General features: G+C 38.6%; 1 protein-coding gene across 1 annotated transcript in view; it reads left to right on the top strand.

The window, feature by feature from the left end:
• The window catches only part of LOC121520241, a 389,305-nt gene that overhangs the window by 226,821 nt on the left and 135,341 nt on the right, over positions 1-27,143 (top strand). Inside the window, exon 6 of the mRNA XM_041803615.1 lies at positions 17,749-17,916. Coding sequence (XP_041659549.1) covers positions 17,749-17,916 — 168 coding nt within the window. The remainder of the gene's footprint in view (positions 1-17,748; positions 17,917-27,143) is intronic.

Below are 27,143 nucleotides of genomic sequence, written 5' to 3' on the forward strand. Positions count from 1 at the left end.
GACATCAGTCAGCCTAAATCCCTCATTCCAGGTCAGCTAAAGCCAGACTACTGTATGGTTTTATTCGTTAACCTGCCAGATTGTCCTGTGGTGTGTGCAATATGCATTTGCCTGATAACAGACATGGGATCTGGCTTTGTAAGGTTAGAGTTTCCTGACCATTCAATACTTCAAATGTAGCTCCAGTATCACTGTTAATTTCTTACCTTGACATAAATGCACTGGCTATGTTACAAGAAAGCAATGTTATGTAGTTAATCAACTTCTTTGGACATTTTAAGAAGCAAAATTGTGGAAAAAACATGAACAATCTCAAGGTTTTAAGACTCCAGAGATCTAGAAATTCCTTTGTCCACTGTGTGTAATATAATCTAGAAGTTTATAACCCATGGAACTAACCCATGGCTAATCTCCCTGGACGTGGACAGAAGAGAAAAACTGACAAAAGAATGCAACACAGGATAGTTGGAATGGTGATAAACATCCTCAGTCAGCTTCCACAAATTCAGACTGTCCTGCAGACTCAGGGTGCAAAAGTGTCAGCTTGGACCATACGTCGTAATCTGAATGAGATGAAGCGCTATGGCAGGAGACCAAGGAGAACCCCACTGCTGACAAAGAGACATAAAAAAGCCAGACTGGAGTTTGCAAAATGTACCTGAGTAAGCCTCAATCCTTCTGGGAGAACATTTTGTGGACAGATTAGACAAAGGTGGAGCTTTTTGGAAAAACACGTCATTCTACGGTTTACAAAAAACGGAATGAGGACTACAAAGAAAAGAACACAGTACCTACAGTCAAACATGGTGGAGGTTCAAACGTGTTTTGGAGTTGTTTTGCTGCCTCTGGCACTGGGGGCCTTGACTGTGTGCAAGGAATCATGAAATCGGGAGACTATCAAAGGATGTTTGGGCTTTAATGTAGGGCCTAGTGTCAGAAAGATGGGTCTGTGTCAGAAGTCATGGGTGTAGCAGGGCAATGACCCCAAACATACCTCAAAAAGCACCAAGAAATAGTTGGAGACAAAGCGCTGGAGAGTTCTGAAGTGGCCAGCAATGAATCCGGATCTAAATCCCATTGAACACCTATGGTGAGATCTCAAAAATGCTGTTGCAAGAAGGCACCCTTCAAATCTGAGAGACCTGGATCAGTTTGCAAAAGAGAAGTGGTCCAAAATTCCAGTTGAGAGGTTTAAGAAGCTTGGTGATGGTTATAGGAAGTGATTGGTTTCAGTTATTTTTCCCCAAGGGTGTGCAGCCAGATATTAAGTTAAGGGTGCCAACAGTTTTGCCCAGCCTATTTTTTCAAGTTTTGCGTAAAATTATGTCAATTTTTTTTTTCTTCTTTTTTGTTTTGTTCTTATGCACATAAAGGAAATAAACATGTGTATACCAAAAACATTTGTAATTGCGACAATTTCTGGGGAAAGTGGTGTATTTTCTGGAAAATTTCCAGGGGTGCCAATACTTTTGTCCATGACTGTATAGTATACCATTGATTCTAGGTCTACTTGCGTATTTGTGCCCAATTTGCTCCATTCTGGCTCCAGAAAACCAAAATGCATGGTAGAAATTCTACAGCTACATGCTCCTGAAACAGTCGACAAACAAATGGCTGGTGTAGTGTTTGCCATGTCTATTATTTATGCAGTGTATAGTGAGAATGGACGGACATGATAACACAAACATGTGCATGCAGGTGTGCATGAGTGTGCAAACACAGGTGGAGATAAGCATCTGAGAATATGCTGAGCTGCATGCAAAGCAGAGAATTGTAGCTGTACCCTTTTTCCCCTGTGTTCATCATATCACATATATTAAGCCCTACACCCAAACAGAAACATACAAACTAACACTTTTCCCTTCTGCGCATTCCTCTTTCTCCTCTCAGGCTTATTCATCTGTCTTTCTCACTTCATTTTTTCCTCATGAAGTGTCTAAAACACCCTCCTTTCAAATTCATACATGCCAAGCGCACACATTTACCTCCCCCTCTCCTGCTGATACCCCTCCCCTGTTGGCTCTATGAGTTGGCAGGAATTTATCCATGATGGCAAGCCCTGAACAAAACACAGCTGCAGCCTAATGTTATTATTTCTGGCTGAGGCGAAAACAAAAAAACATGCTCAAAGAGATGTCAGTGAAGGTTTATGAACTATTACACAGGATGAAATACAGAGGAGGGGGGCTCAAAGGACCTGTCTGCAGTTTGTGTGAGCTCATGATATGTCTTTGTGTCACACATGTCACCCAAGGGCACTGAAGTTTTGGTTGAGTGGAGGATGATTTATTTATATATTTGATGTGATTATGATGACTTTTTTTTTAGCTTGGTACCTCGGAGGGAAGTCATTGCTTGGTTGACTCAGAAATGAAGTTTAAACTGTGGGAAGTTTCAGAAGCGCTTTTGATTGACAGTGTGAATACAAACACAAGAAGAAGAGGCAGAAACTCCTAGTATGTTTGTCTGTATGTGGGAGCATGATGTGTCTACATGTGCACAGGCCACATTTAGCTCATTACTGTGATTCTCTCGGGCTGCACGGTGGAACAGTGGTTAGCACTGTCACCTCAAAGCAAGGAGGTTCCTGGTCCATCCCTGTTCTCCCTTGGTTCTTCTTTGTTGGTACTCCAGCTTCCTTTCACAGTCCAAAAGAATTTTTGTTAGGTTAAGTGGTGAATCTAAAGGTGTGTAGGTGTGAATGTGAGCATTGTTTGGACTGACCATCAGTCCAGGGTGTACCCCACACCTCACCCAATGAGGGCTGGAAAAGCTCCAGCACCCCTCACTCCTGTTTGTGATTTTCATAGACAGGATCTTGAGACCCAACAGGAAGTGGAGGAGGGTTGTCGGTTTGGTGATCTCAGAATTTCACCTCTGCTTTTTGCAGATGATATGATTCTGGGTTAGGGTTGCCGTTCGAAGTCCCCCTCAAGGATGCCATTTTAGCGAGCCCAAAACTTTGGTGACTTTTCCGGGTCATTGAAGATTGAATCCACGGCGGTTAGATCCGATAATAAGCGTCTTTTGTCCATTTTTAATCCATTTTCGGTCATTTACTTTGGTTTTCTTTGGTGGGTAGCACCATATTTGTTGAGGGCAATGTTTATACGCAATGCATTGTGGGAGTGGTTGTCGACCAGTTGCTTCTCTACTGCTTGAATGAATCTAACTGCAAAAAGCGCATGGACTTTTTTGGTATATAATGTATAGATTTTTGCAAACCGTTTTTTTTTTTTTTTTTTTTTTTTTTTTAAGTCCAGATGAGACATGATGGTGAAAAAATAGCTGTGAGCTCTAAGGGTTAATATTTTACTAATAACCAAAAAACTAGCATTAAAACTCCAACAGTATGGATGCATATGGGATTAGCTAATGCTGATGGCCAATTTTCCGTGAAAGTCTCTGCCATCAGTGTGTGAATGGGTAGGTGTGATCTGCAGTGTAAAAGACGTTTGATTAATCAGACTACTGGAAAAGCTCCATATAAGCTCAGGCCCTTGTTCCATTTTACCATCAGGCCTTTCATCCTTTGTTGGATTGATCTGTATAAAATGTCAGCCATAAATTGAGAATTAACATCTATACTCATTAGTGGGGTTGCTGAGCATCCACACTATTGATATTCGCGTTTGCCATTTTGTTTATTATTATTCTTCTGCGCCGGCTATCTCCTCCTTCATACGCTGTTGTATCGACACCGTTTAAACTTTAAAAATTCAGTTTCTCCGTCATTTGACTGCTATGACTTTTCTCATTTCTAACTTTTATAATTTTTAAAATGTAGCTATTTTCATGCTATTTTAAGCTATTTCTTTGCATTTTCAGCCACTGAATGCAATTTTCTGCTACTTGTAGGCCACAATCAGCTATTTTTATGCTATTTTCAGCTATTTTAAGGCTACTGTCAGTGATTTTTAGGCTATTTTCAGCTTTTTTTTAATGGCTGCTTTCAGCTATTTTGATCCTTTTTTGAACTATTGAATACCATTTTCAGCCACTTTTATGCCCTTTTATGCTATTATATGCTATTTCTATGCTGTTTTCAGCTATTTTTGTGCTTTTGGCTATTTTCAGCAGTTCTTCCACAATTCAGCTCCCAGCATCCCCACACAATTTCAGCTGAAATTGCAATTTTGATCTAGTTCATAAAGGTAGTACATTTTATAGTACAATTTATCAGTGGATATATGTTTATATGTTTACAATTTTGAAAAATTTAAAAAAAAAAAAGTTAAAACATATCAAAGGGACTTAAATAGGACAAGTGTCAATAAAAATGAAAGGATATGCCATATTTTTTATTAATGTAAAATAAATGTCAGATTTTAAGTAAATGTTTATTTATGATCATTCTGATTACATTTCATTCATACATTTATGTTGCCATTCATATTTTATTTACATCTATTCATATATTTAAAAAAACTGCTTAAAAATGTACATCCTAATTTTCCATTTCTAGTTGTTTATCCATGTTTATATGTACCAACATATGACTACAGGTGGGATGTAGCAGATGTGTTTAGCTCATTATAGGTGGAGGTTTAGTAACTGACTGCTTTGACATGTGAGCAGCTCTTCTATAAGGTGGCGCTCTGTGAAATGCTAATCAAGGACTTTATGCTTAATTCCACCCAGTGTGAATCAGTCGTGACACGCCACTACCAGACAAGTTTTAGTATTCTGATCATGCCCGCTCTCTTCTCCCCGCTCTCTATCTCCCCTCTGCAATCACCCTGCTCCTCGCTGGCTCCATCACCAAAACGTCTCATTCAGGATGTGCACTCCGAGGCGAGGCACATTTGCTCGTACATTCAGTCTGTTTGTTTATGAATTCTGCTCAGAAACCAAGACGTTTTTCCCGCTCGTTCGTTAGCATTCAAAACAGCCCGCACAGTTGAATGTGATTCACCTTGAGCTGCCAAGTCATCCCGGCCTGCTGTGTCTGGCTGATGCTGGTGGGGGTGAACAGCCTGTATCTCATACACCTGACGAGCACCATCCAATCACATGTAGCAGAATGAGGTCATTTACACGGAGGTGGTGATCGATGCTGAATGGGTGTAACCGATGCGTCTTGGTGTGCCGTTAAAGAGCGTGAGATACAGAGTGAGATTTTACGCTCTGTCAGCATGTCTGGCTGTCTGTGTTGGGTGATTCATCTTTTCCATATGAGCATCCTCATATACAGTTTTTGTGTTTACGTGCCTGTGTGAATGTGTATCTGCCTTCAACGGGACATTAACTTATATATTGTAGCTGTCAAATGGAAACTGAGTGTCTCTGAAAAGACAGAAAAGCTGTTAGATTTTCGGAGAAAGCAGTCATGTTTTCTGCTCGATGACAGTGCATTTTGCAAATGTCAAAAAGGATTTGATACGTCACTAAGAAGAATTTGATACGTCACTTAGAGTAAAGAAACATTTATTGATGCGAGGGTGTTTTTAACAACAAGGACTTTATGACTGTAATCCCTGGATAATGATCAAGAATGTAAATGCACTGACAGGTTTATAGCTCAACTCACAGAGGCCTATTTGTTTTAATGAACAATAAGTTCATCACTTAAAAATCAGGCCTATTATTGCAATGGTGATGAGGAAACTACAGCAGCTAATACAAGTGGGCACTGTCCAATAAAGTATACTTACAGCCAGTGATTAATGGATTAACTTATGCCTGATGAATGGTAAAGGATTGCTCTATAATTATCATTTTATCTACAGAGATACTGCATCTGTAAGGCTGATATAATATTGATTTTTAAGATTTAAACATGTTAGCATGGACTTAACTTGCTATTTAAATCAGAATATCTTTTGTAGATTCAATATAGGCTTGATTATCTGCTGAGACATTGTCCCAATACATACAGAAATTTCTGGCTGATATTTTGACCCAGTTTAAGCTTGCTATTAACCAATCATTTCAGCCAACTTTATGTCAAAACCTCTCTTATCCTGTTTCCATGATATGAATATGTTTTCATAAATCGGTGCTATTGGTCGCCATTTACATCTGTCAGTGAGTTTTACTTATTTGTAACCATTAAAAAGGGCCAAAAACTTGCTGACTATCACCTTTTCCATGTTATTTATTTTTTTTTTTTTAAGATACAGCGTTTTTTCCCTCCTTCCATGAAGATGGTTACTTTGGAGAGGTTTAGGCCCTACACTGGTGGTGTTCTGTCTCAGTATTGGTCCAATGCCTGATAATGGGTTTCTCCCAGTATAGGCATACTGTAGGCTTTCATTTTGCTTAAAACAGGCTTATTTCAAGCATTTATTTGACCCAATTAAGGTCTGCTATTAACCAGTAGTTGCAGACTGCTCCAGGCTTTCCATCCATGCTCCACCTAACAAGCAGGTCTTGGGTCTGTGGGGGGATGCTGGAGTACCCGGAGAGAACCTACACAGCTATGGGGAGAGAAAGGTTTTCCCTATGCTTTTATATTGTTCTAATACAGGTCCAGTTTATGCTATTTTGGCCCAATTTATACTTTTATTTACCATTTTTTTCAATCTAATATAGTTTTACTTTAAGCTTACATATTGTCCTTATACAGGCCTGCAGTCCCATAATATATTTTGTCTTAGTTGTGGTCCAATATAAGCTAATTTCCTTCTACAGTTTTTGCCTACTGCTGGACAATACTGTATATCATTTATATGTATAACATTTTAAATCATGATTTAAAATGTAATATATTAGGGCCAACCATATTTCCTTTTAAATGTGTGAGTTTTGTGCAAAAGCCACATTGTTTAGGGTAAAAGATTTTAAAAAATGAGATTGTAAATTCAAACATTTACAAGAAAAATCAAACACAGTTCAAAGTTTGAAAACTTGTAAATTTACCATTAAAAAAGCTTGCAATTTCCAAATTAAAGAAGTTTAAAATTGTGATACTTAAACTAAAAGAAGTCAGGTTTTTAAAACTGTTAATTTGCAACAGTGTAAAGCATATAATTTACAAGAAACCAAACTCAAAACAGTGATTTGATTTTTGACATTATAGTGTCCAAAATTTTAGTTTTTAGTTTAGTTTAAGCATATTTACAACTTTTGAATACCTCATAAATTAATGACTTGATAATATTTTTTTCTTGAAAATCAATAGATCTTTATTATTATTATCCTCATTAACTTGTTTTTCTAGAGTGGCCCTAATACACTACTGTAATAATGGAAGGAAAAGTGCATGTAGTTCTATTATGTTGGGAATTTGTCAATGAAACAATTAAAATTGATGTAAAATATTTCCAGGTGGGTCCTAGGGGGGCTTTGCTTTCCTTAGATATGAGTAGGTGGGGGCCCTGAGGAAACAAGGTTGAGAACCACTGTGTTAGATAGTATGTCAGCCAAGTATTGATCTACCGTAGGTAACAATTGTTTGAAAACAGGACCATTTATATATCAAATTTTGGCCCAATATATGCCTGCTATTAACCAACTATATCAGGCTACCACTTTAGGCTCAGTGGGGACAATATGTTGGCCCATTGTTGTCCTAATGTTAGAAAATAGAGTTTGTCCAAGTCAGATCCAACTGTTGTCAAATATCCTATTATTTTTCTAAAAAAAAAAAAAAAAAATTGGCAATAATAATAATAGTCAAAAGACTGGCAAACTTTTTATCCAGATATAGGCCCACAACCAGCAGATATTATAGCACAAGGCCCACAAAGAGCCAATCATATGAGTCCACTATAGACTGAATTGAGGCCTTTATGTTTTTCTAATCAAGAGCCACTTCTAGATTGTATATTTCATCCAAGTTTGGGCCCAATACTTGTCTGCAGTCAGGAACTATATTTCCCAATGTAGGTCAACTGTCAGCTAACATACATATTACATAAAGTAGGGTCTTTATTACACAATGTATAGCCTTCATATAGATCAGCTATTGGCTGATATCTTTTTTTAATTAAAGCCCACTATGAGATAATATATCGGCCTAAGACAGGCTAAATGAGGCAAGGCAATTTAATTTACAGCATATTTCAAGCACAAACGCACATGCAACAGAAGCAAATCACAGGGATAATTAAAAGTGCTCCACATAGGCAGGAAAAAAGCCTTAAATCAATAATGAAAGGGAAACATTTATAGATAAAATGCCGTAAAGAAAATTAAAGGAACTAAATGAAGCTTCAGAGAATATTACCATGCATCAATAATAAGTCATATGTTGCCTCAAGTCCTACAAACTTAATAAAAGTCCAGCCAAGAGAACAATCAATCAAAGAGAAACAGTCTTTAACTTTGATTTAAAAGTGGTGAGGATTTTAACTGTCTCTAGATTATTAGTAATCCAGTAGGAGAACTTTTGGTTGCTGGGTTGTAAAATAATCAATTTCGCTTCAGCATGTTTGTCTTTGTGTCTCTTTAATTCATTGTTCACAACCCTCCAATGGATCGTTTGAACAGTTTCCCTCTAAAAAGAAGCTGCAGGGCATCTGGACCAGCTTCCATGAAATCACAACACTCATAACTGCAGGCTAAATGGCTTATTGGAAAGCAGGGAACCCCATGACCTTTTATTAATGACTTACTAACATGTAAAACCGCAGTCCTGATGAAGTCTTTTGTAAAGGGTCATGACTCTTTCAGCTCATAATGAGCAATCAAATGTGCTGTTATAAATGCTAAGTCATTAATAAAAGGTCAGAATCTCTATTAGGAATCTCAGTCCAACACTACATATGGTTCAGGTTATGGACAGATTAGATGTTTGAGTGCTGGAAAACTGTTAATCAAGCTGCCTCTGACTGTGACATGTAAAAGACACAGAGGTCAATCAGTCCTTCAATTATAAACATGTTAACAAATGAAGTAGTGATGGGATGACAGAATGACTGAGGGACAAAGCAAGATAACCTGGACCAAATGGTATCCATAAGACCGTATTTAGAGTGATCATTAATTCTGATAGACTGCAGAGTTTCCTTAACCTGACACGCCAGATAGACTGTTTTATATATCCATTATATGGGAAATGTTTTACAACCATCTGGTAAACCTCCTACACATAGTGTTTGAGAAGGGCAGGACTTTTCAATAAATTCTTGGAACATTATTGGACAAACACTCTGTCTGTCACATTCATCTAGGGCCAATCAGAGATACAAGACAAAATGAGGCAGTAAGTATGCACTGCTATGCTAAGTAACATGAGCTCAGCAGGCAGGCGATATCATGGTTGACAAAGGATGGAGCTTATTGCTGGATAAGACTCATGCAGAGCCCTTTTTAAAGAAGCGGCCTGTTATCGAAAGTTATCGATTTGATTCTTTGCTCTTTTGCCCAGTTCAGATGAAACTGCTGCTATACTTTCGCAACAACTAAACTAATTGCTGTTTCAACAGCAGCCATTATGATTGGCTTCCAGTAGAACTAAACCCTACCTGTAGCTGCCACCTTGTTCTAAAAAAGATGCTGATTGGTACGGTCCATTCTCACACCTGGAACTATTGTTTCAGATTTTCCTAATAACAGATATGAAATCTGGCCAGTCCATATTTTTCGAAAGGTTAGAGTTTCCTTACAATATAATATTTCTAATGTAGTTCCAGTACCAGAGTCAATTTCTCCATTTTGCATGACTGCACTGGTGATGTTACATGACAGTTCAGTCAGTCAACTCACGCTTAAGATTTCTAAAGCATGTATTATAGTAGCATAGCATTAGTTTGGCTCTGACTTCACTCCTTCAAGATGTATTTTACATGCAGACTGCAGGGATGATCATATCTTGAACCCTCCTCGGAGTGTACAGGTGGATACTGGGCGGGTTGAAAGAAGATTAAGAGCAGAGCTGGCAATTGCAGGGCAGAGGACGGAACCAGAAATCTTGCTGCTTAAAGGGAACCCTGCATGATCAGAAAAATTTACCTTGTTGAATAGATATTTGGATCTCTCATGTGTATTTTGAACTAAAAAAGTCACTAGATATCTGCATTATGAGTAAATTTAGACTTAAAAACTCACCAGGAGGCTGCCACATTTTGGTTCGCACTGGTAGTGTGACGTCACTTAGCCTGAATACTCCTCGCCATTCCTATGCAGTATAAGCTGTTTCAGACTGGCAGCCAGTGTTAGGGCTGCATCTCAGAGACGCTGCATGTCTCACGTAAATGAGGCAAGAATTTTGAATTTTGGAGAATTTTGAGATTTGAGGTCTTGGCTATTTTTAATGTGCACCAACAGAAGTTATTGGTCAAAATAGACAGAGCCATATTTACCTTGTTGTAGCAAATACAGTGCTTAACAAATTTATTAGACCACCCTAACCCTAACCAAAGTAAGGTTTATGCCACAGATGCCTTAAATTAACAGCATTAGTAATCACCAAAAACATTTTTTATGTTTCTGCAATGGTTAACACACCAATATGTTGAAACTCTTTAACCAAAATTATATTTTTAATGCTAAAATATAATTCTTATTGTTATCCATGAATTTTCAAATTTACTGATTTACAAAAAAAATGAAAAAATAGTAAAGCACATTAATATTTCTTGATTAATATGTCAAATCATAGTTATTTACTTGCATTCCTGAACACAAAAATTAGTTTTAGTGGTTGAACGTTATGCTTGATTAATTTCTGACTTCTCAGAGAAGCCCAGTGAGCTGGCTCAAATTTGGGTGAATTCAGTTTGAAATCCCTCATTTCTGTTCAAAATAGTAAAACGTGGAGAGCTCACTGAAAATGAAAGAGTCCGCATTAAAGCACTTCATGATGCTGGATGGTCTTTGAGACAAATATGACAGGTGGTCTAATAAATTTGTTAAGCACTGTATGTACATCCACATCGGTAGCATATGTTTGAAATCGGATTCTTGACAATCCTGATAAAGGCCACAAGCTAAAATGTGTCGGTTTAATAAAGTTGTTCTCCAAATTTCTTCTATTTATGAAACTTTCTGTTTCCACATGGCACGAAATGTTACAGGTAGAGATAAACACAGTGTGAAAACACTTCGGTTTATGCTTTTCAAAGTCTGCTTTAGCATTTCTTTGGAGAAACTCCCTTGCTTGTGCATAATGCTTTTATTTTGAAAAGCTCCTGGAGAAGTTGCACTATACACTGAATCAAGTCACTTGTAGGGAGGTTTTTTTTGAGGTGAAATTTAGGAAGAATGGCAGGGCTTAGACAGCAGGGAGACAAAGCCAAAATGCAGCAAACTTGTGTCTGGTATGAAAGCTGTGACGGTGTGTATCTTAGCAAAACATGCAGCCAGTCCGAAACAGCCAGTTACTGCATAGGAATGGTGAGGAGCACTCTTGCCAAGTGACATCACACTACCAGTTTGGACCAAAACATGGCGCCTCCTGGTGAGTATAAGTTCAAATTTATTCAAAATGCAGATATGTAGTGAGTCTTTCAGTTCAATTTACATATGAGAGATACAAATATCTATAGGTGAACTTGTCAGGTCATATCAGGTTCCTTTTGAATAGACTACTGAATTAGAAGAATGTGCATCATGTGATTTGATTATGATGCATGTCAGATGTGAATTTGCCCAAGATAGCTTGCAGGCGTCTCTCCATTAATGTTGGATGGTTAATTACTACAACTCTTCAAGCTAACTACTTATTACAACAAAGAATCAAACATTCCTTTCTCTTCTTAGGATGACATGAAGGTTTTGATGATCATAAATCAGCTAAAGTAATACAATTTCAAAAGGACAAACTTGAATGTTCAACACAGAGAAAAATTCTTTAATAATGGATTATGTCTTCTAATGTCAACAAGAGTGCCCAGAAAGTTTTGCTGCCATTTGCTTATGTTTTACTTCTCACTATGGAGACTTCCTGGTAGCACTTTAATTCTGCCGCATGGAGCTGTGCTGTCATCCAGATAATCTGTCTATGTGTTGCTTGTGAACTGGGTATAGTGGAGGAACTTTTTCTGCTTTTAATGTATAATCCAGACTCAAGAGATGTGATGCAAGTATAACACATAGAATGTAGACTCAGTGATCCCTTTATTAGTCATATCTGCTCAGCAGGTCATCAGTGCAAACATCTTATCAGCAAGTCACATAGCAGCAACCAATGCATTTAGGCGAGTAGACGTGGTCATGCCAATCTGCTAAGGTTCAAACCAAGCCCCAGAATGGGGAAGAAAACTAATTTAACTGACTCTGCTGGTCTGAATTTTCCAAGGAGAACATATCTAGTAAGCATCAGTGCTCTGGGCTAAAATGCCTTGTTCATGGCAGAGGTCAGAAGAGAGTGACAGCACCTCTGGACACACAACATATCGAACCTTGAAGGAGATGGGCTGCAGCAGCAAGGTTAAAGTTCAGCTGTGCTCACCAAAATGTGGCTGTAGAAGATTGGGAAAACATGGCCTGGTCTAGTGAGTCTCTATTTGTTCTGCAAAAGTGGAAAGGAAGGGTCAGGATTTGACCTAAACCACATGACATTCTGCCAGACCACCAACAAACATGGCACGTTCAAAGCCACTTAAATCAACTTCCCTGTTTTGATGCTTGGTTTGAAATACAGTACATTGTCTTTACTGTAATTGCTTGCTTTAATGCAGTAGTCACAGTCATGTAAATGACTGATTATGTATTTGTTTTAAAGAGTATTCAAACAGATATACCTAATAAAGTGATCAGTTTATGTATATAACATTGGGCAATGCTTCTTAAACTCTTTCTATGTCTGAACTGAAGCCAGAATATCCCTGTTACAGAACATATTGCACCATGATATTCTCTGGAACTAAGACATGCCCAGATGGGTGCCGTATGGTTGATCCACAGAACTGATGCCGTGCACCCTCTGTTAACCAGAGCAAACATTCAATAGACTAATAAAATATCAAAGATCCCTGTTGGTTTGAAGCACAAACTCACAGTTATGGAAAGTTTCATGACTGTACTGGTAGTTTTCATTACGTTTTTTCTCCACTTTCATTAAATGACTTTCATTCAGTGTTTTCTTTCATATCAAGTCACTAACTAAAAAAGACTGCTCAGAAATGTCAACACCAGACAAAACTCAGCCTAACAAACTCTCTTGTTAGAGTCCAGGTTTGAAAACTAACTTTGTGACCCATGCTTTGACCCTTGCATGTCCTTTTAGTTAACATGGACGCCGTAGGGTTTTTAATCTTCTACAGCCAGTCAACAGATGAGCTCTTAATATTTTGGCCAAACTCCCAGGAAGCTGTTACTAAATGTATCTTAATTGACAGTCTGTGGTTTCACTGTTTAGAAAAGCTTTCTTTTTAGAGTAAGAAGGCAAAAGAAGCCTGACAAGTTAGTCAGTCTGCCGCTCTTTTCATTTTAGCTGAGACTGAAAATCTTCTTTCCACTTTACCATGGGGTCTACCATATGCCTTTGGATGAACTCTAGTCCAGATTTATTCAGAGTTTCTTCAACAGTGGCTTTCTCTTTGCCACTCTCCTACAAAGCTTTGACTGGTAAAGAACTTGGTCAACAGTTCTTGTATGCAGAGTGTCTCCCATCTCAGCTGTGAAGCTTGTAACTCCGTCAGAGTAGTCATGTAGATCATTTCCACTTTTGTGTTTCCATGGAGAAAAGTTGGAAGGCATCCCAAAAAAACGCCCCTGTACCATCCCACTTTTTGGCACCCTTCTGTACCTACATGGCAGTGCCTTGGACATTTTTTTGTATCCCCTGGCTTGTACCTTTCAATAACCTTTTCTCTAAGTAGCTTGGAGTGTTCTTTTGTCTTCATGGTATAATGGTAGCTATGAATACTGATTAACCAGTGACTGGACCTTTCAGACACGGATGTCTTTATACTACAGTCACTTGAGACACGTTTATTACACTCAGGTGATCCCCATTTTACTGATTGTGGGACTAATAGCATTAATTGGCTGGACATCTATTGAATTAGCCACTTTGAAGGGGTGAATATGTATGCAGTCACTTATTTTACATTACATGTTTTAATTAATTGACGTTCTTTTGTAAAACATTAAAAATGTTCTTTTGTACTTTTTTGTCGTAAAGCCTAATTAGGTTGTCCATGATTGATTAATGAAATAAATGAAAAGGTAAAGGGGGTGTTTACTTTTTAAAGGCATTTTATGGCCAGGGATGAGCCTTGAAAAGTCTAGAACCAACTTATCAGCTGATGTTGATCATCAAAGAGGTGCCAAATTAATCGTTACAGAAAACACCCCATTAGATTGCAATAGCATGGATTTTTAACCATTTTGGTGGTTATCTTTAATGCTTTTTTGCAGTAGTACCTCAATCTGTACTGAAAATGATTGATTGCCAATAACTCAGGCTGCATATTAAGGTGGTCTAGATTAGGTGGGTGTTCGGACACAGTGAGTACCATCATGCATTAAAGACCATCCTGTCAAATGATATGATCTGTTAGGAAACAAAAAGCATGGCTTTATTAGCTTTTCATGTTTTGTTTTGTTTTGTTTTTTTACCATTTTGGTTTTTTAAGTCCTTAAAAAAACAACAAAAATGGAATAAAGGAAGCCTTTTCTCAAGCAGAAGCAAGCTCAGAATTGGCCTGTCTGCAAAGACACATGAGGAACTCCCACATAACTGAATTGAGATGTTTCAGTCTAATCAGTACCAAACAAGATTTATTTGCTAAATAGTATATCATTATTTCCTTAAAAATTGAGTTTATTACAACATGAGAGTGAAGATCTGTTAAAGTGACCCTCCATTCACTCTTTCCATCAGCAGCTACACTCCGCAGAGCATGGCCAGATTTCCTGGAGGCCAAGTGAGTTCTGGCATCAGGTCTTCATTGATGACAAATTGGTAAATGATGCTTTCTATAGTGCTTTCCTAGTCGTCTGACTACCCAAAGCACTTTTACATCCTACCCACTCATATCCACTGACTCCACATTTAGACAATGACGGCAGAGGCTGCTATGGAGTATTAGCAATCAATATTACCACACCTCTTTCATACAAATCTTCACACATTTATGCATCACTAATGCAGCAGTGGGCGCAAATTATGGTTGGGACACATCGCCATGTCACTGCAGGAGCTAGGGGTGGAACACATGACCTTTTGATTGTGAGACGTCTGACCCTATCTATTGAGCCACAATCGTCCCTATATTGCAAATGAACTGGGCTCAACAGTCACTCAAGTGCAGCCGCTTAATATCTGAATGGCTCATGCATTGTTAATACAACCTGTAAACGGGGTCAAGTGAGAGGTCAAACTGTTTATATAGAGATGTATTGTGACACCTTAGTTTTGCACAGAGGTAAAACAGCTGCAAACATAACCATTTGAAGACTATGGTGATCATGCAGCATACAAGTAGTCACACAAACCTCACATAAGCAACATCTTGTGTCCCAGTAGCTATTTAATGCGATAAAATTTAGCTTGACTTGCCTTTTTTTTTTAATTCTAGATGTTGATAAAAGGTAGGCTGTGATCGATGGCAGAATCAGTCGCCTTTCAACCAGAAGATTTAGGGTTTAATCCCAAGCTCCTGCAACATCATGTAGATGCATCGTTGATGTGCGAATGTGCATAGATGAGATTAGTAAATACTGACAGCCACTTTATATAGCAGCATCCAACATCATGATTGAATGGATTTGAAAGGGTAGTTTTGATCTGCAGTATACAACACTGATTATCAACTGACGGCCTGAGGGCCATATCAGGGCCCCAAAGCTTATTGTCAAGGAGATCATTAAATTCAGAAAAGGAGGAAAGGAAGATGTTGTGGTTTTAAAGAGTATCCTCTGGCTTTAATGCCTGCAGCTTTTAAATCCATCTAAAAACAATTAATATTGAAATAGTTTTAGAATGCTTCACATTTGATCTGTTTTCAGAAGTTCACGTCAGCCATTATTGGTAAATATTTTTTGAAAATTGATTAAGACTAGCAGAAATGTTGCAAAAATTGGTAAAGGAGAAAAAAAGGGCATAAAGTATCCAAGATGGGTTAAAAGAGCCAAAAATGGGGCAAAAGAAGTGATGAAAAGGGGTTAAAAATGGCAAAGATAGATGAAACGTGCCAAAAATGGAGAAAAGAGTGGCACAAAGGGGATAAAAACATGCAGGAAAAGTAGTTAAAAAGGGGTAAAGGTATGGCAAAAATTGGGTTAAAGAGGCAAAAAGGGGCAAAAAGACTCAAAAACTGGGATAAAAGTGGCAAGAACAGGGGTTTAAAGAGTGCCACACAGGGGCAATAATTGGTAGGAAAGTTGTAAAAAGGGCTTAAAGATTGGTAAAATTGGTGAGAAGTGGCAAAAACTGCTGTAAAAGTGGCAAAAATGATCAAAATGGGTTAAGAGTGGCAAAAAAAGTTGCAGAAATGGCCAAATAAATTAGTGAAAAAGGGTTAAAGAATGACACACAGGGGCAATAATTGGTAGGAAAGTTGCAAAATGGGGTTAAAGATTGGTAAAATTGGTGAAAAGTGGCAAAAAATTGGTGTAAAAGTGGCAAAAAATGTTGCAGAAATGGGCCAAATGAAGTAGTGAAAATGGGTTAACGAGTGGCACACAGGGACAATAATTGATAGTAAAGTTGCAAAAAGGGCTTAAAGATTGGCAAAATTGGTGAAAAGTAGCAAAAACTGGTGTAAAAGTGGTGTAAAAGTGGCAAAATGAGTTAAAAGTGGCAAAAAATGTTGCAGAAATGGTCAAGTAAATTAGTGAAAAGGGGTTAAAGAGTGGCACACAGGGTCAATAAGTGGTAGGAAAGTTGCAAAAAGGGGTTAATGATTGGCAAAATAGGTGAAAATTGGCAAAAATTGGTATAAAAGTGGCAAAAACAAGATCAAAAATGATAATGTGGGTATTCTTGTGAGTAGCAAAATCAAAAGAGTGGCAAAAGAAGCTGCAGAAGTGGCCAAATGAAGTAGTGAAAAGGAATTAAAGAGTGTAAAAAATGAATTAATATTGGTGCTTAATCCCAATTTGAGGGACCATTCTCTGGGATATTCAGGGGTTCAGCCAATTGTGTAGGCAGGCCTGTGTCCTTGTGTCTTGCTGCATTATAGAAAATAGGGATAGATCTCAATGGTGATGCCAAAGCCTTTCCTGCATTTTGAAAGAAAATACAAATACTAATACAATAATACTTTAGTTAGACCAAAATTTTTATTTAATTTTGGTTTATTTGAAAGTCCGGCCCAGAGAGCCTCTGTCAAGGCTAAGTCTGACCCTTGTGCAAAAGTACTTGACCCCTGCTGTAGAGGCTCATGTACCTTTACAATTTACTAACACCAAAATGACATTTCTGTGTAGCTAGCCTTGTTGCTTATTAAAGTCACTAATTGTATTTGATTTTTTGTCACTTCTCTGAAATATTATTGACTTGAGCGTAACTCATATATAGAGGAAGCACTCAGTGAACTGAGCGGAGTAGAAATTGCTCCCTTTGGACGTTATCATGGCTCTTCTTAAGTATGACTTATGTGACAATAGTGTTGTATCTTCCTTGTATCTTTAAAGAAAGCAGTGATTAAAATGTGAGCAGAGCTGGATCAGGTCCCACTGTGCTGGGAGTTGTTGTTTTAAAAAAGATCACAGGCCTGAAAACGGGGTTTAGAAGCCAAAAGGTTCAGCGCCTGATTATCAGTGAGCCATAAATATTGATCAAAGAACCTTTTTATCCCACACAGATAAATCACAGTCATTTTCTGCCATTTCCACACAATAAAAGCGTATTTTTCTCTCTTTTAAACGCCTCCCTGTCAACCTCTTGGTGTGTTTTTGTGTGTTTCTCAGGTATTCTGCGTACCGCTGTGCCAGACATGGATAGGGAGACCCAGGACCAGTACCTGGTGATTCTTCAAGCCAAAGACATGGGGGGCCACCTGGGTGGATTATCTGGGACCACCACTGTCACCGTGAGGCTGACTGACGTCAACGACAATCCTCCACGCTTCACTCAGAGTGAGTAACTCAGCAGACGCCCACAGGGAGAGAATGACTACCAGGAATAGACGCCAAGCATGACTAACGAGAAACAATGAATGCTGCGCTTTCTGTTTAAACACATCTGTAGAGTCATTGTACTTCCTCCCACTCCACCCAAAACCACTCAGAAAGCCTCTCAAAATTTGGCCTGAACACTAAAAATGTATATATGATGTCAAAGCAGAAAGTTTCATTGACAATCTACAGAAATCTGAAAGTAAGTGTTCATAACCACCAGTTAACTTTGTTAAAAACAACCCCACACAGCTCTTAAAAGGCTTCCAAGTTTAGACTCTGTGGGCATGGTTGATCACATTTTCATTGACATCCTATAATCTGCTTAGTCAGTGTTAGGGGCGGCAATGCTTTAGTGGGAGAGTCAGCCAACTGGAATGTTCAAAGTTTGATCCCCAGCTCCTGCAGTCAAATGTCGATGTGATCTTGGACAATACACTCAACCCTGATTTGCTCCCAGTGCTTCCTGGCGTGTGAATGTTTATAAATATGAACGAATGGGATTTGCTTTGACGGATGGAAACTTAGCACAGCAGCCTCCTACAGCAGTATGTCAATGGGAATGAATGGAGAAGTGTGACCTGCAGTGTTAAAAGTCCTTTGAGCAGTAAACAGATAACTTGAAGAAGGCAACTCAAGCTCAAGTCAATTTGCTATCTAACTTTGTAGCATTACTGCCATTACAGAGTACACTGTATGTGCAAAAGTATTCTGCCGTCTGACCTAACAGGGACTGCAATGACATTGTGTTCAAATACAGGAACTGTAACATGGAGTTGGACTCTGTTTTGCAGCTGTAACATGCTTCATTCTTCTTGGAATGCTTTGTTGGACTTTGCAGTCAGACACTGGTGTCGGACAAGAAGGTCTGGCTCAAAATCTCTATTCCAGTTCAACCCAAAGGTGCTGGATGAAGCTGAGGTCAAGTTCTCCCACGCAAACTCATCAAACCCTGTCTTTATGCTCCTTGCTTTGTGCACTGGGGCACAGTCATGTTGGGATAGAAAGGGCCTTTCCCAAACTGTTGCCTCAAAGTTGAAACCATGGCATTGTCCAAAATATCTTAATGCTGAAGCAATAAGTCTGACCTTAGAGATAAGGGGCCTATCCCAAACCATGGAAAACAGCTCCATACCATTACTTTCTCCAGGCATCTGCCAAGCCCAGACTTCCCCATCTGACTGCCAACAGAGAAGCTTATTTTGTCACTCCACAGAACTCCAAAGTACAGTGTTGGTGTGCTTTACACCAACGCTTGGCATTGGACTTGGTGATGTGAGCTGCCCGGCCATGGAAACCCATTGAGACTAATCACAGTTATCAACAGTAATTCTGAGATTTAATGTGATTGAAATAATCAATCATTTGACAACTCTACTTGAAAGTAAATCACTTTTTCTTTAGATGCATGATATGGCCTGATAAAGGTGAAAAGCTGTTAAAAAGCATTGCAACTTGCACGGTCTGTGTAGCAGTGTAAGCAAGCACCATTTTAACATCAAAGAAGTTATTTTCTTAATGAGTGAGGACAATTTTTTTTTTTTTTTTCCATCAGGTTGCATGCTATGTGCATGCCACAGACATTGGACCTACATAAGCGCATGCGCATTTGGGTCTCAGCTTTTAATCTGTAAAGCAAGATGACTCGCTGGTGAAAGCTGTTCTCCCTAGCGTTGTTTTGATAAGTTTTAAGAGTGTGAATATCTTTCAAAGTTTGCCATTTTTAAATTCCTTAATTTTCTCCCAGCCTTTGGTTTGGGTAATTTACCAACTTACGCTATCATTGCCGAATAAATCTCACATTTATGGCAAGCAATGCCTTCTTGCTCTCTGTCTACATCATTCTCTTTCTTTTCTTCATTGTGAACATTTTCCCCCCTCTCTTGCTATTGTTCCTCTTCCAAAAGTCATGGCTAAGAGCAGTAGATGGCAGTAAATGCAGACTCAGCTGGCAGTCAACTGTGCATGAGCTCACATACAGTATGTCTGATTTCTGCAGTCATGTGTGTCTCCAAATGTCAGGTGTGCTTGTGGTAATGATAATTTTTATGCTAGAATATAAGCTGTGACTGTTCTTGGATGCACGCAGCTTTTTAGATGAAAAATGAAAGAATAAACAGACACATTTTATACCCCACAGTCCCCTGTGGTCTAAATCTGTGCCATGCTTTGATCAAAATTTAATCAGGATCAAGCACAAAAGGAAGTTTTTGACTCTGTATAAAGCAGCTCTAAACAGACTTCATCAGAATGGTTTGTTTTGGAATGTCTCTTCAAATGCAAATGAGCCCATTCCACTACAGTCTCTTTTATGAGGTATGCTGACACAGGTACAGCTGTGTGCCTCAGTGGCTGTGGGTGGAGAAACCAGGTGAGGAACAAGTATTGTTATAATGACCAATTGTGCCTTTGCAAGGAGAGAAGATTCTGAACATATTTAGTGTTTTAGCCAGAGGCAAACCAGAAGCCAAATATTAATTTGGCTTATTTTACATTTTGTGGGTTGGTAAATACTTCAGATACTGAAGTGCATGTGTAAAAATATGGAAAAGTGGATTATGCATGATACAGTGCCTATTAAAAGTATTCTTCCCTTTGATATTTTACCCTTTTATTGATTTGAAAATCAGTCATGGTCAATGTAATTTGTCTTTTTGACAAAAATTACAAAACACAAAGAATTACAAAAAACATGCAAATGTCATAATGAAAACAGATGTTGACAAAATGATGTTAGTTTGATATAAATATGAAATTTAGAATAAGTCCGCATAAACATTCACAGTAAACTAGTTAAATGGGGATCACCTGAGTGCAGTGAATGTGTTTCAAGTGGTTAAAAGAAACCTGTGTCTGGAAGGTCCAACCACTGCTTTATCACTATTCCTGGCTACCATTACACCACGAAGATGAAAAAACACCCCAAGCAACTCAGAGAAGAAATGGAAGAATTTGGCACATGTGTAAATCTGCCTAAATCAGGCCGTCCTCACAAACTGAGGGACTAGTAGACTATGAGAGAAGCCTCCAAGACACCTATGACTACTCTGAAGGAGTTACAAACTTCAGCAGGCTAGATGGGAGAGACTCTGCATATAACTGTTGACCGAGTTCCTCACCCTTCGAAGCTTTATGGGAGAGTGCAAAAGAGAAAGCCACTGTTGAGGAAAACTCATATTAAAGCTTGACTAGAGTTAGCCAAAAGGCATGTTGGAGACTCCGTGGTCAAGTGGAAGAAAGTTCTTTGGTCTGATGAGACCTAAATGTTGCTTTTTAGCCATCAGATTCTATGTTTGGTGGACAACAAACACGCCATCCCTGCTGTGAAGCCAAGTGGTGGCAGCATCATGCTGTGGGGATGCTTCTTGGCAGCTAGCCCTGGAAGGCTTGTGAAGGTAGAGGGTAAAATGAATGCCGCAAAACAAAGAAAAATCCTGGAGGAGAATCTCATTCAGTGTGAAAGAGAACTATAGCTTGGAAGAAGATTTATTTTACAGCGAGACGATGAAAAATTGAGTAAAATTGCAGTGCAAGCCTGATTGAGACCTATCCACACAGACTTAGTGCTGTGATTGCAGCCAAAGGTGCTTCTACTAAATACTGACTTGAAGGGGGTGAATGTTTATGCAATATGTTATTTTACCTTACACAGTTTAACCCAATTCAAATTACTTTGTAGAACTCTGTTATCACTCTGACATTAGATATTGTCCATGACTGACTTATAGAATTAATATGAGAATAAAACATCCTCAGGGGTAAATACTGTTTATAGGCACTGTATGTCTCCTTTAAAAGTGCATCCAATACTCCAGCTCATACAGAACATTTTGTTTTCTCGTCAAATCTGTTTCTTAAAACTTCATCAAAGTAAGTTTGAAACAGCTCTAAGCAGCATGAGTGGGCCTCATTAGAACAATTCAGCATCCATTGAGCTGTCAGTCACTACATGGTAACAAAAGTTCCTTTAATTACTTAGTGGTGCTGTATTAACTTTTCAGCTCTCATTAAATGTAGAATAGTGGGCTGTATTTTAGCACATACAGTGTTGTTGTTTGACTCCAGGAGGCAGAAGAGTCCTCAGACCTTGGTGACCTGCAGGTCCTGTCAGCAGCAGTCAGGCAGAGGAGACTCCTGCAGGGCTGCAAACTGCCTCATCAAACATTCAGCCATGGATTTCTCTCCTGCTATTAGCTCGCTGCTCTTTCCAACTGCAGACTTACTTTCAGATTTTAGGAAGTAATCCGACAGCACCTCTTTTTAGGCCAAACCTAATCTGCTTCCTAAATAACTCTCTGATGACGTTTAACTGAATTCACAGTTTGGGATCATGAAGGTATTTTAGTTCAGAGGAGAGCTGGAAAAGGTCCTGTGTTGCTGTGTGGCTTATTCTGCTGAAAAATTAAATTAGGCTCCAAATTCGGACCAAATTAGTCATTTACACAACAGCTGCTGGTCGCCATGAAGATTTTGTAATCAAGTGCGATACTGTCCTAGTTGGACATTATACAGAAAATCATTCTTTAGTAATGAGCTGGCTCGAGGAGTCCCTGTGCAGTACTGCTCTGACTTCTGTTTGGATGGAGTGTCTTAAAGGGTGATCTTAATCAAGGCTTCTTTTGTTATAAGTCCAAAAATTGGTAGGTGCGTCCTTCGTTATGTACAAAAGGACAAGCCAGCAAGTGGTCCAGTGAATGAAAGGGGGAAGCAAACAGCCTTGATTGCCTGTTCTCTTGTCATCTTTTACTTAATGTCAGCCCTTTTTTTTTTTTTTTTTTTTTTTTTTTTTTTGCTGTTTCTCATCTTAGAAAGCTCTGTCTCCTCCAAAATAATTGCTGACCTCATTCCAATTAAAGTGAAGAGAGCAGAACTGCAAAATATAGCCTTTTGTACAAATACACTTTCATATTTTCAGAGTGGTCAACGGGAAAGATGGCTCACTGAACTATCAAAGAATTACTCAAATTGAAAGAAGAAGTGATTACGACGAGAGAAACACTTGTGCTAATGGTTGAATGATCTGAACAAAATTTAGCTGAGATGTTTGAAAAGCAGCACAGCAATTTAAGTCTGAAATTACTGGCCCTTAATTATGATTTGATCAAGAATTCCCAACATCAAGCATAAAACCTTTGTATGGTTGTATCTTTAAACTCAAAGAGTGAGTCCACAGAGAGACAAGGCCATTTTTGCTGGCTAAGTACAATAATATTGATTTGTGTGTACTTTTTCCACTTCTGAAAAAGGTCCAAATGGAGCTCAACACTGTGGTTACACAGGTAAAATTCACATTTATTTTCTGCACAGTAGATTTGATTCAGGCTTTACTGCCAGAAGGATCCAAGCTGGACTCACCATGAGCTGCCTGAGAGTGAAACAATGAGGTAACCTCCCGTAGAAGTTGTCGACTTATTTTTGAGAAATATTGTTTATTTCCAATCTCTGCCAAAAATACAACAATACCAACAATCTTAGAGTGTTGCAGTGATGCCTGTGATTGATTTGACTTCCAGTAAACATGCATGTGAGCAATGGCTGTCGAGTGTCGATGATGACAATAAATGCCACCATAAACCTTTCATGGTGGCTCCAACATTACAGGAACCTCAACAGGACATGTCTCATTACAATTCTGCAAAATTAAACATTTGTGAAAACTTTCATTTTTAAATCAATATGGACATTTCAGTGTAAAACTTTAAGATAATGTTGCTTTAATTAATTCAAGCCTCTTTTGTCACATGGTTATCAAACAAAGATAATAAAAAGAGAAAGTGGCTAAGCCGGGGTAGTCCAAACTATGGCCCGTGGGCCAAATGCAGCCTGCAGTCCAACTTGGTTGGCCCCCAGTTATTTCTAGACATAAAATGAAATATGGCCCACATTTGAACATGGAGCTTGTGCTTGACTGTATTGTACTTCATAGTTTTATCACAGGATGGTGACACCATGCTAAGTCTGTAAACAAACATCTCCACAAGAATTATTGATGTGTTTTTTTTCTGACTATACTGAGGCAATGGTAAAAATATTGGTAATCTTGTTTTCTAACTCTCTGATGAGTTTCAGCAGCAAAGAGCAATACCAACTAGACAAGCACTCGGAGAGCGCAGACCTCCACCATTAGCCCTATCTCCCAATAGTAAAGGATCCTTTAAAAAAATCCTGGATCCAGATGGTGATCTGGATCACTCCCAAAATCTAATCAGTTCTTCCTTATGCCATTTCTGACATTCCCTAAAAATTTCATCAAAATCCGTTCACAACTTTTTGAGTTATGTTGCTAACAAACAAACTAACAAACAAAAAAACTAACTAACTAACAAACCCTGCCAATCACATAACCTCCTTGGCAGAAGTAAAAATATTCCAGGGGCTAAGCCAGTGGCAGCGAGGGCCAAACAGAGCCACCTGTTATCTGATGGCATCCCTTTAAACCTGGAAATGATTGTCTATTTGCCTTGTCAGCCATTAAATTGAACGTTTAGCGTAACTGCAGACAGGCCACGGAGTCGAACTTTGGCTGATCAGCTGATCTAATGTAAGCCCTTTATCAGCTGACAGTGAGCTGATTTGCTCTAAGCATGCTATTGGCCAATTAGGCTCATGCTGCCGTATTTAAACGGCTCTTGCCTGGCCACGTTCTGCAGCTCTCACTGCAAGCTGCTCTTGGAACCCTCCTCCACCCCAGCTCCTCCTTTATTCTGCTTCTCACTTTTGTCATATAACACTACTTGGACATATTAAAGTGGCCCGGACATCCTTGTATTTCTGTATGTGACCCTTAGTGGAAAAAGTTTGGACACCCCTGGGCTAAGCTAACAGTTGGTTTGATCTTATTTTAGCTAATAGGTTAATGAATATGTTTCTTAACACAAAATGTGATCTGATCTCATACTGGAGTTTCTGATCAATGTTTTTAAAATGGCAATTTTAAATCAGTAAACAGCTGTAAGAATCTTGACGTAAATCTTGACAGCACGACCTGATAATACTGATACTGTCACAGTATCCTGACCTCCAGAGAAATATAGCCTCTTAAAGGTGTTTAGTTACAGGTGGTTGTCGATGTTGCCTCTTGAAATTTCTATTGTGCCAGTATAGGACCAAAAATATCAGTGACTACACATTTTACTGAACCAATAACAGATGATAATAGAGTGATGGTGAGTGAATATTTTATATATATATATATATATATATATATATATATATATATTACATATTAGTTTTAGGCTTGTTAGCTCTTTTTTTATTGATTTGTCTGTTGTAACAGGCATTGGGGTTGGGACTGCTTTTGGCTTTCCCCTACAGAGAAGATGAGAGGAAATAGGGAAAGAGGACGAGTTATTCGAGTTGTCTGGTCCGTGCATTTCACCCCCTGCTCACTTTGCTGACAAAGACACGGGCGAGTTAGCAGCAAATACAGCAAGCTCAGGGTTTTCCATGAGTTCACTAGCATTTGTGGTCCTTTACATAGTCAGCTTTGGTCAGCATCACAAATAAAACCTTAATCACAAGCTCAGTTAATGGGCCAGTAGCACAGACTATGTTGACAACTCAGCATTTTATATCCCTTTGCTCACGTTTAGTGCCCTGGACTTCTCCAGTTATGATAACCTCTGGATCCAAACTGACTATTTTGATGGCTTAAATGCCAAACTGGAGGCTTAAAAATAGCTCTTGACAAAACGTGGCTGATGTCAATGTGGCTGCTGCTATCTATTCATACTGATATTTTAACTTGACAGCATCCTGCCATGGCTTCCTGTCTGATTCTGACATATGGTTATTTCTACACCTTGGATAGACAGTTCATGCAGTGTTTGACATTTTTGCTGCCTTGTCTAGTCCACATCATTTAAAAGTAGATCGAACTATGTAAATCATTCGCTGCTTGGGATTCCTACAGAGACAGCTATGATGGGATTATTTGACAGCTGAAAGAAAACATGACAGTCCTTGTGTATGTTACATACCAAAAATGTATAGACATTTATTTAGGATGTGCATTGGAAATAATGATGTAAAAACTTGCACACAGTCCAAAACTATGTGCACCGTGTCTGTGGGTTTGGCTGGGTTATAACTCAGTTGGAGTATGAAATACAAATTGAGCCAAATGGGCACCGAGGGCTTTAAAGTTCCCTAATAGCCTCCCAGAGCTGCGAGTCACAGCCGCTGTTTGAGCTCCAGCTGCTGACAGTGTGGATACAGGAGCCAAATCAGCAGCCAAACTACAAGACTAAGATCCAACTGAGTTTTAAACACCAGCATGCACCTGTCCCTTTTACCTTACTCAGCATCTTTAACTCAAATCTCTCCCTCTATAGCATAACACTCAACACATACCCGATCATTTCCCTCGATAATTACCTCTGATTCAATTCAAATGCATCTAAATAAGTAAAAGCATATTGGAAAGATCTACCAGTGAAATTATCCACCAGATTAAAATGATAAGATTTTATTTGTAAAGCCTCAGCAGTGAGGTGCTTAAGTGGAAAATACAACAAAATGAATGTTAGTGCAAATGCTGTGCCATGAAAATAAGAAATCTAATGAAAAACAAACATAACAGGATCCAGAAAGCAGATGCGTGGCTTGTCTTCTGCAACAAAACGGCTTTAAAAACTATTTCATTCACTGGCACACAAATTATTCAACATGCTGTGTGAATCTGACAACCGGGAATTTCTTCTAGTTATGTTGTCAACACATTTTAAAGTGGAATACTTGGCAACATTTACCAAACTTAAACTGTCAGCTTCTACAGCCTGATAGGACTTCTCCATTTATGTGAAGTTGGGCAAAGTGGAACAGTTATTTTAACTTCGGAGTTCCAAAGATAAAATCAAAAACAGCTAGAAAAAATTCAGAGTTTAAGATATGCCCAGGCAACATACATTGAAAATGATTTGTGATTTTATAAAGCAATCATGGTCAATGTAATTTTGATTTTTTTAACCAAAAAATCTACAAAAATTGTCTTTAATGTCACACTGAAAGCAGATTCTGCAAAGTAATGTCAATTAAATAAAGAATATGTAATGTAAAGTAAGTGACTGCATAAATTTTCACCCCCTTTCAAGGAACTGACCTAACTCAACAGAGGTTTAACTAATTGGTGCTAGTAGTCTCACAATTAGTGAAATGGGGATCACCTGAGTGCAGTGAATGTGTCTCAT

This window comes from Cheilinus undulatus, linkage group 13 (genome assembly GCF_018320785.1).
Source record: "Cheilinus undulatus linkage group 13, ASM1832078v1, whole genome shotgun sequence".
Taxonomy (NCBI): domain Eukaryota; kingdom Metazoa; phylum Chordata; class Actinopteri; order Labriformes; family Labridae; genus Cheilinus; species Cheilinus undulatus.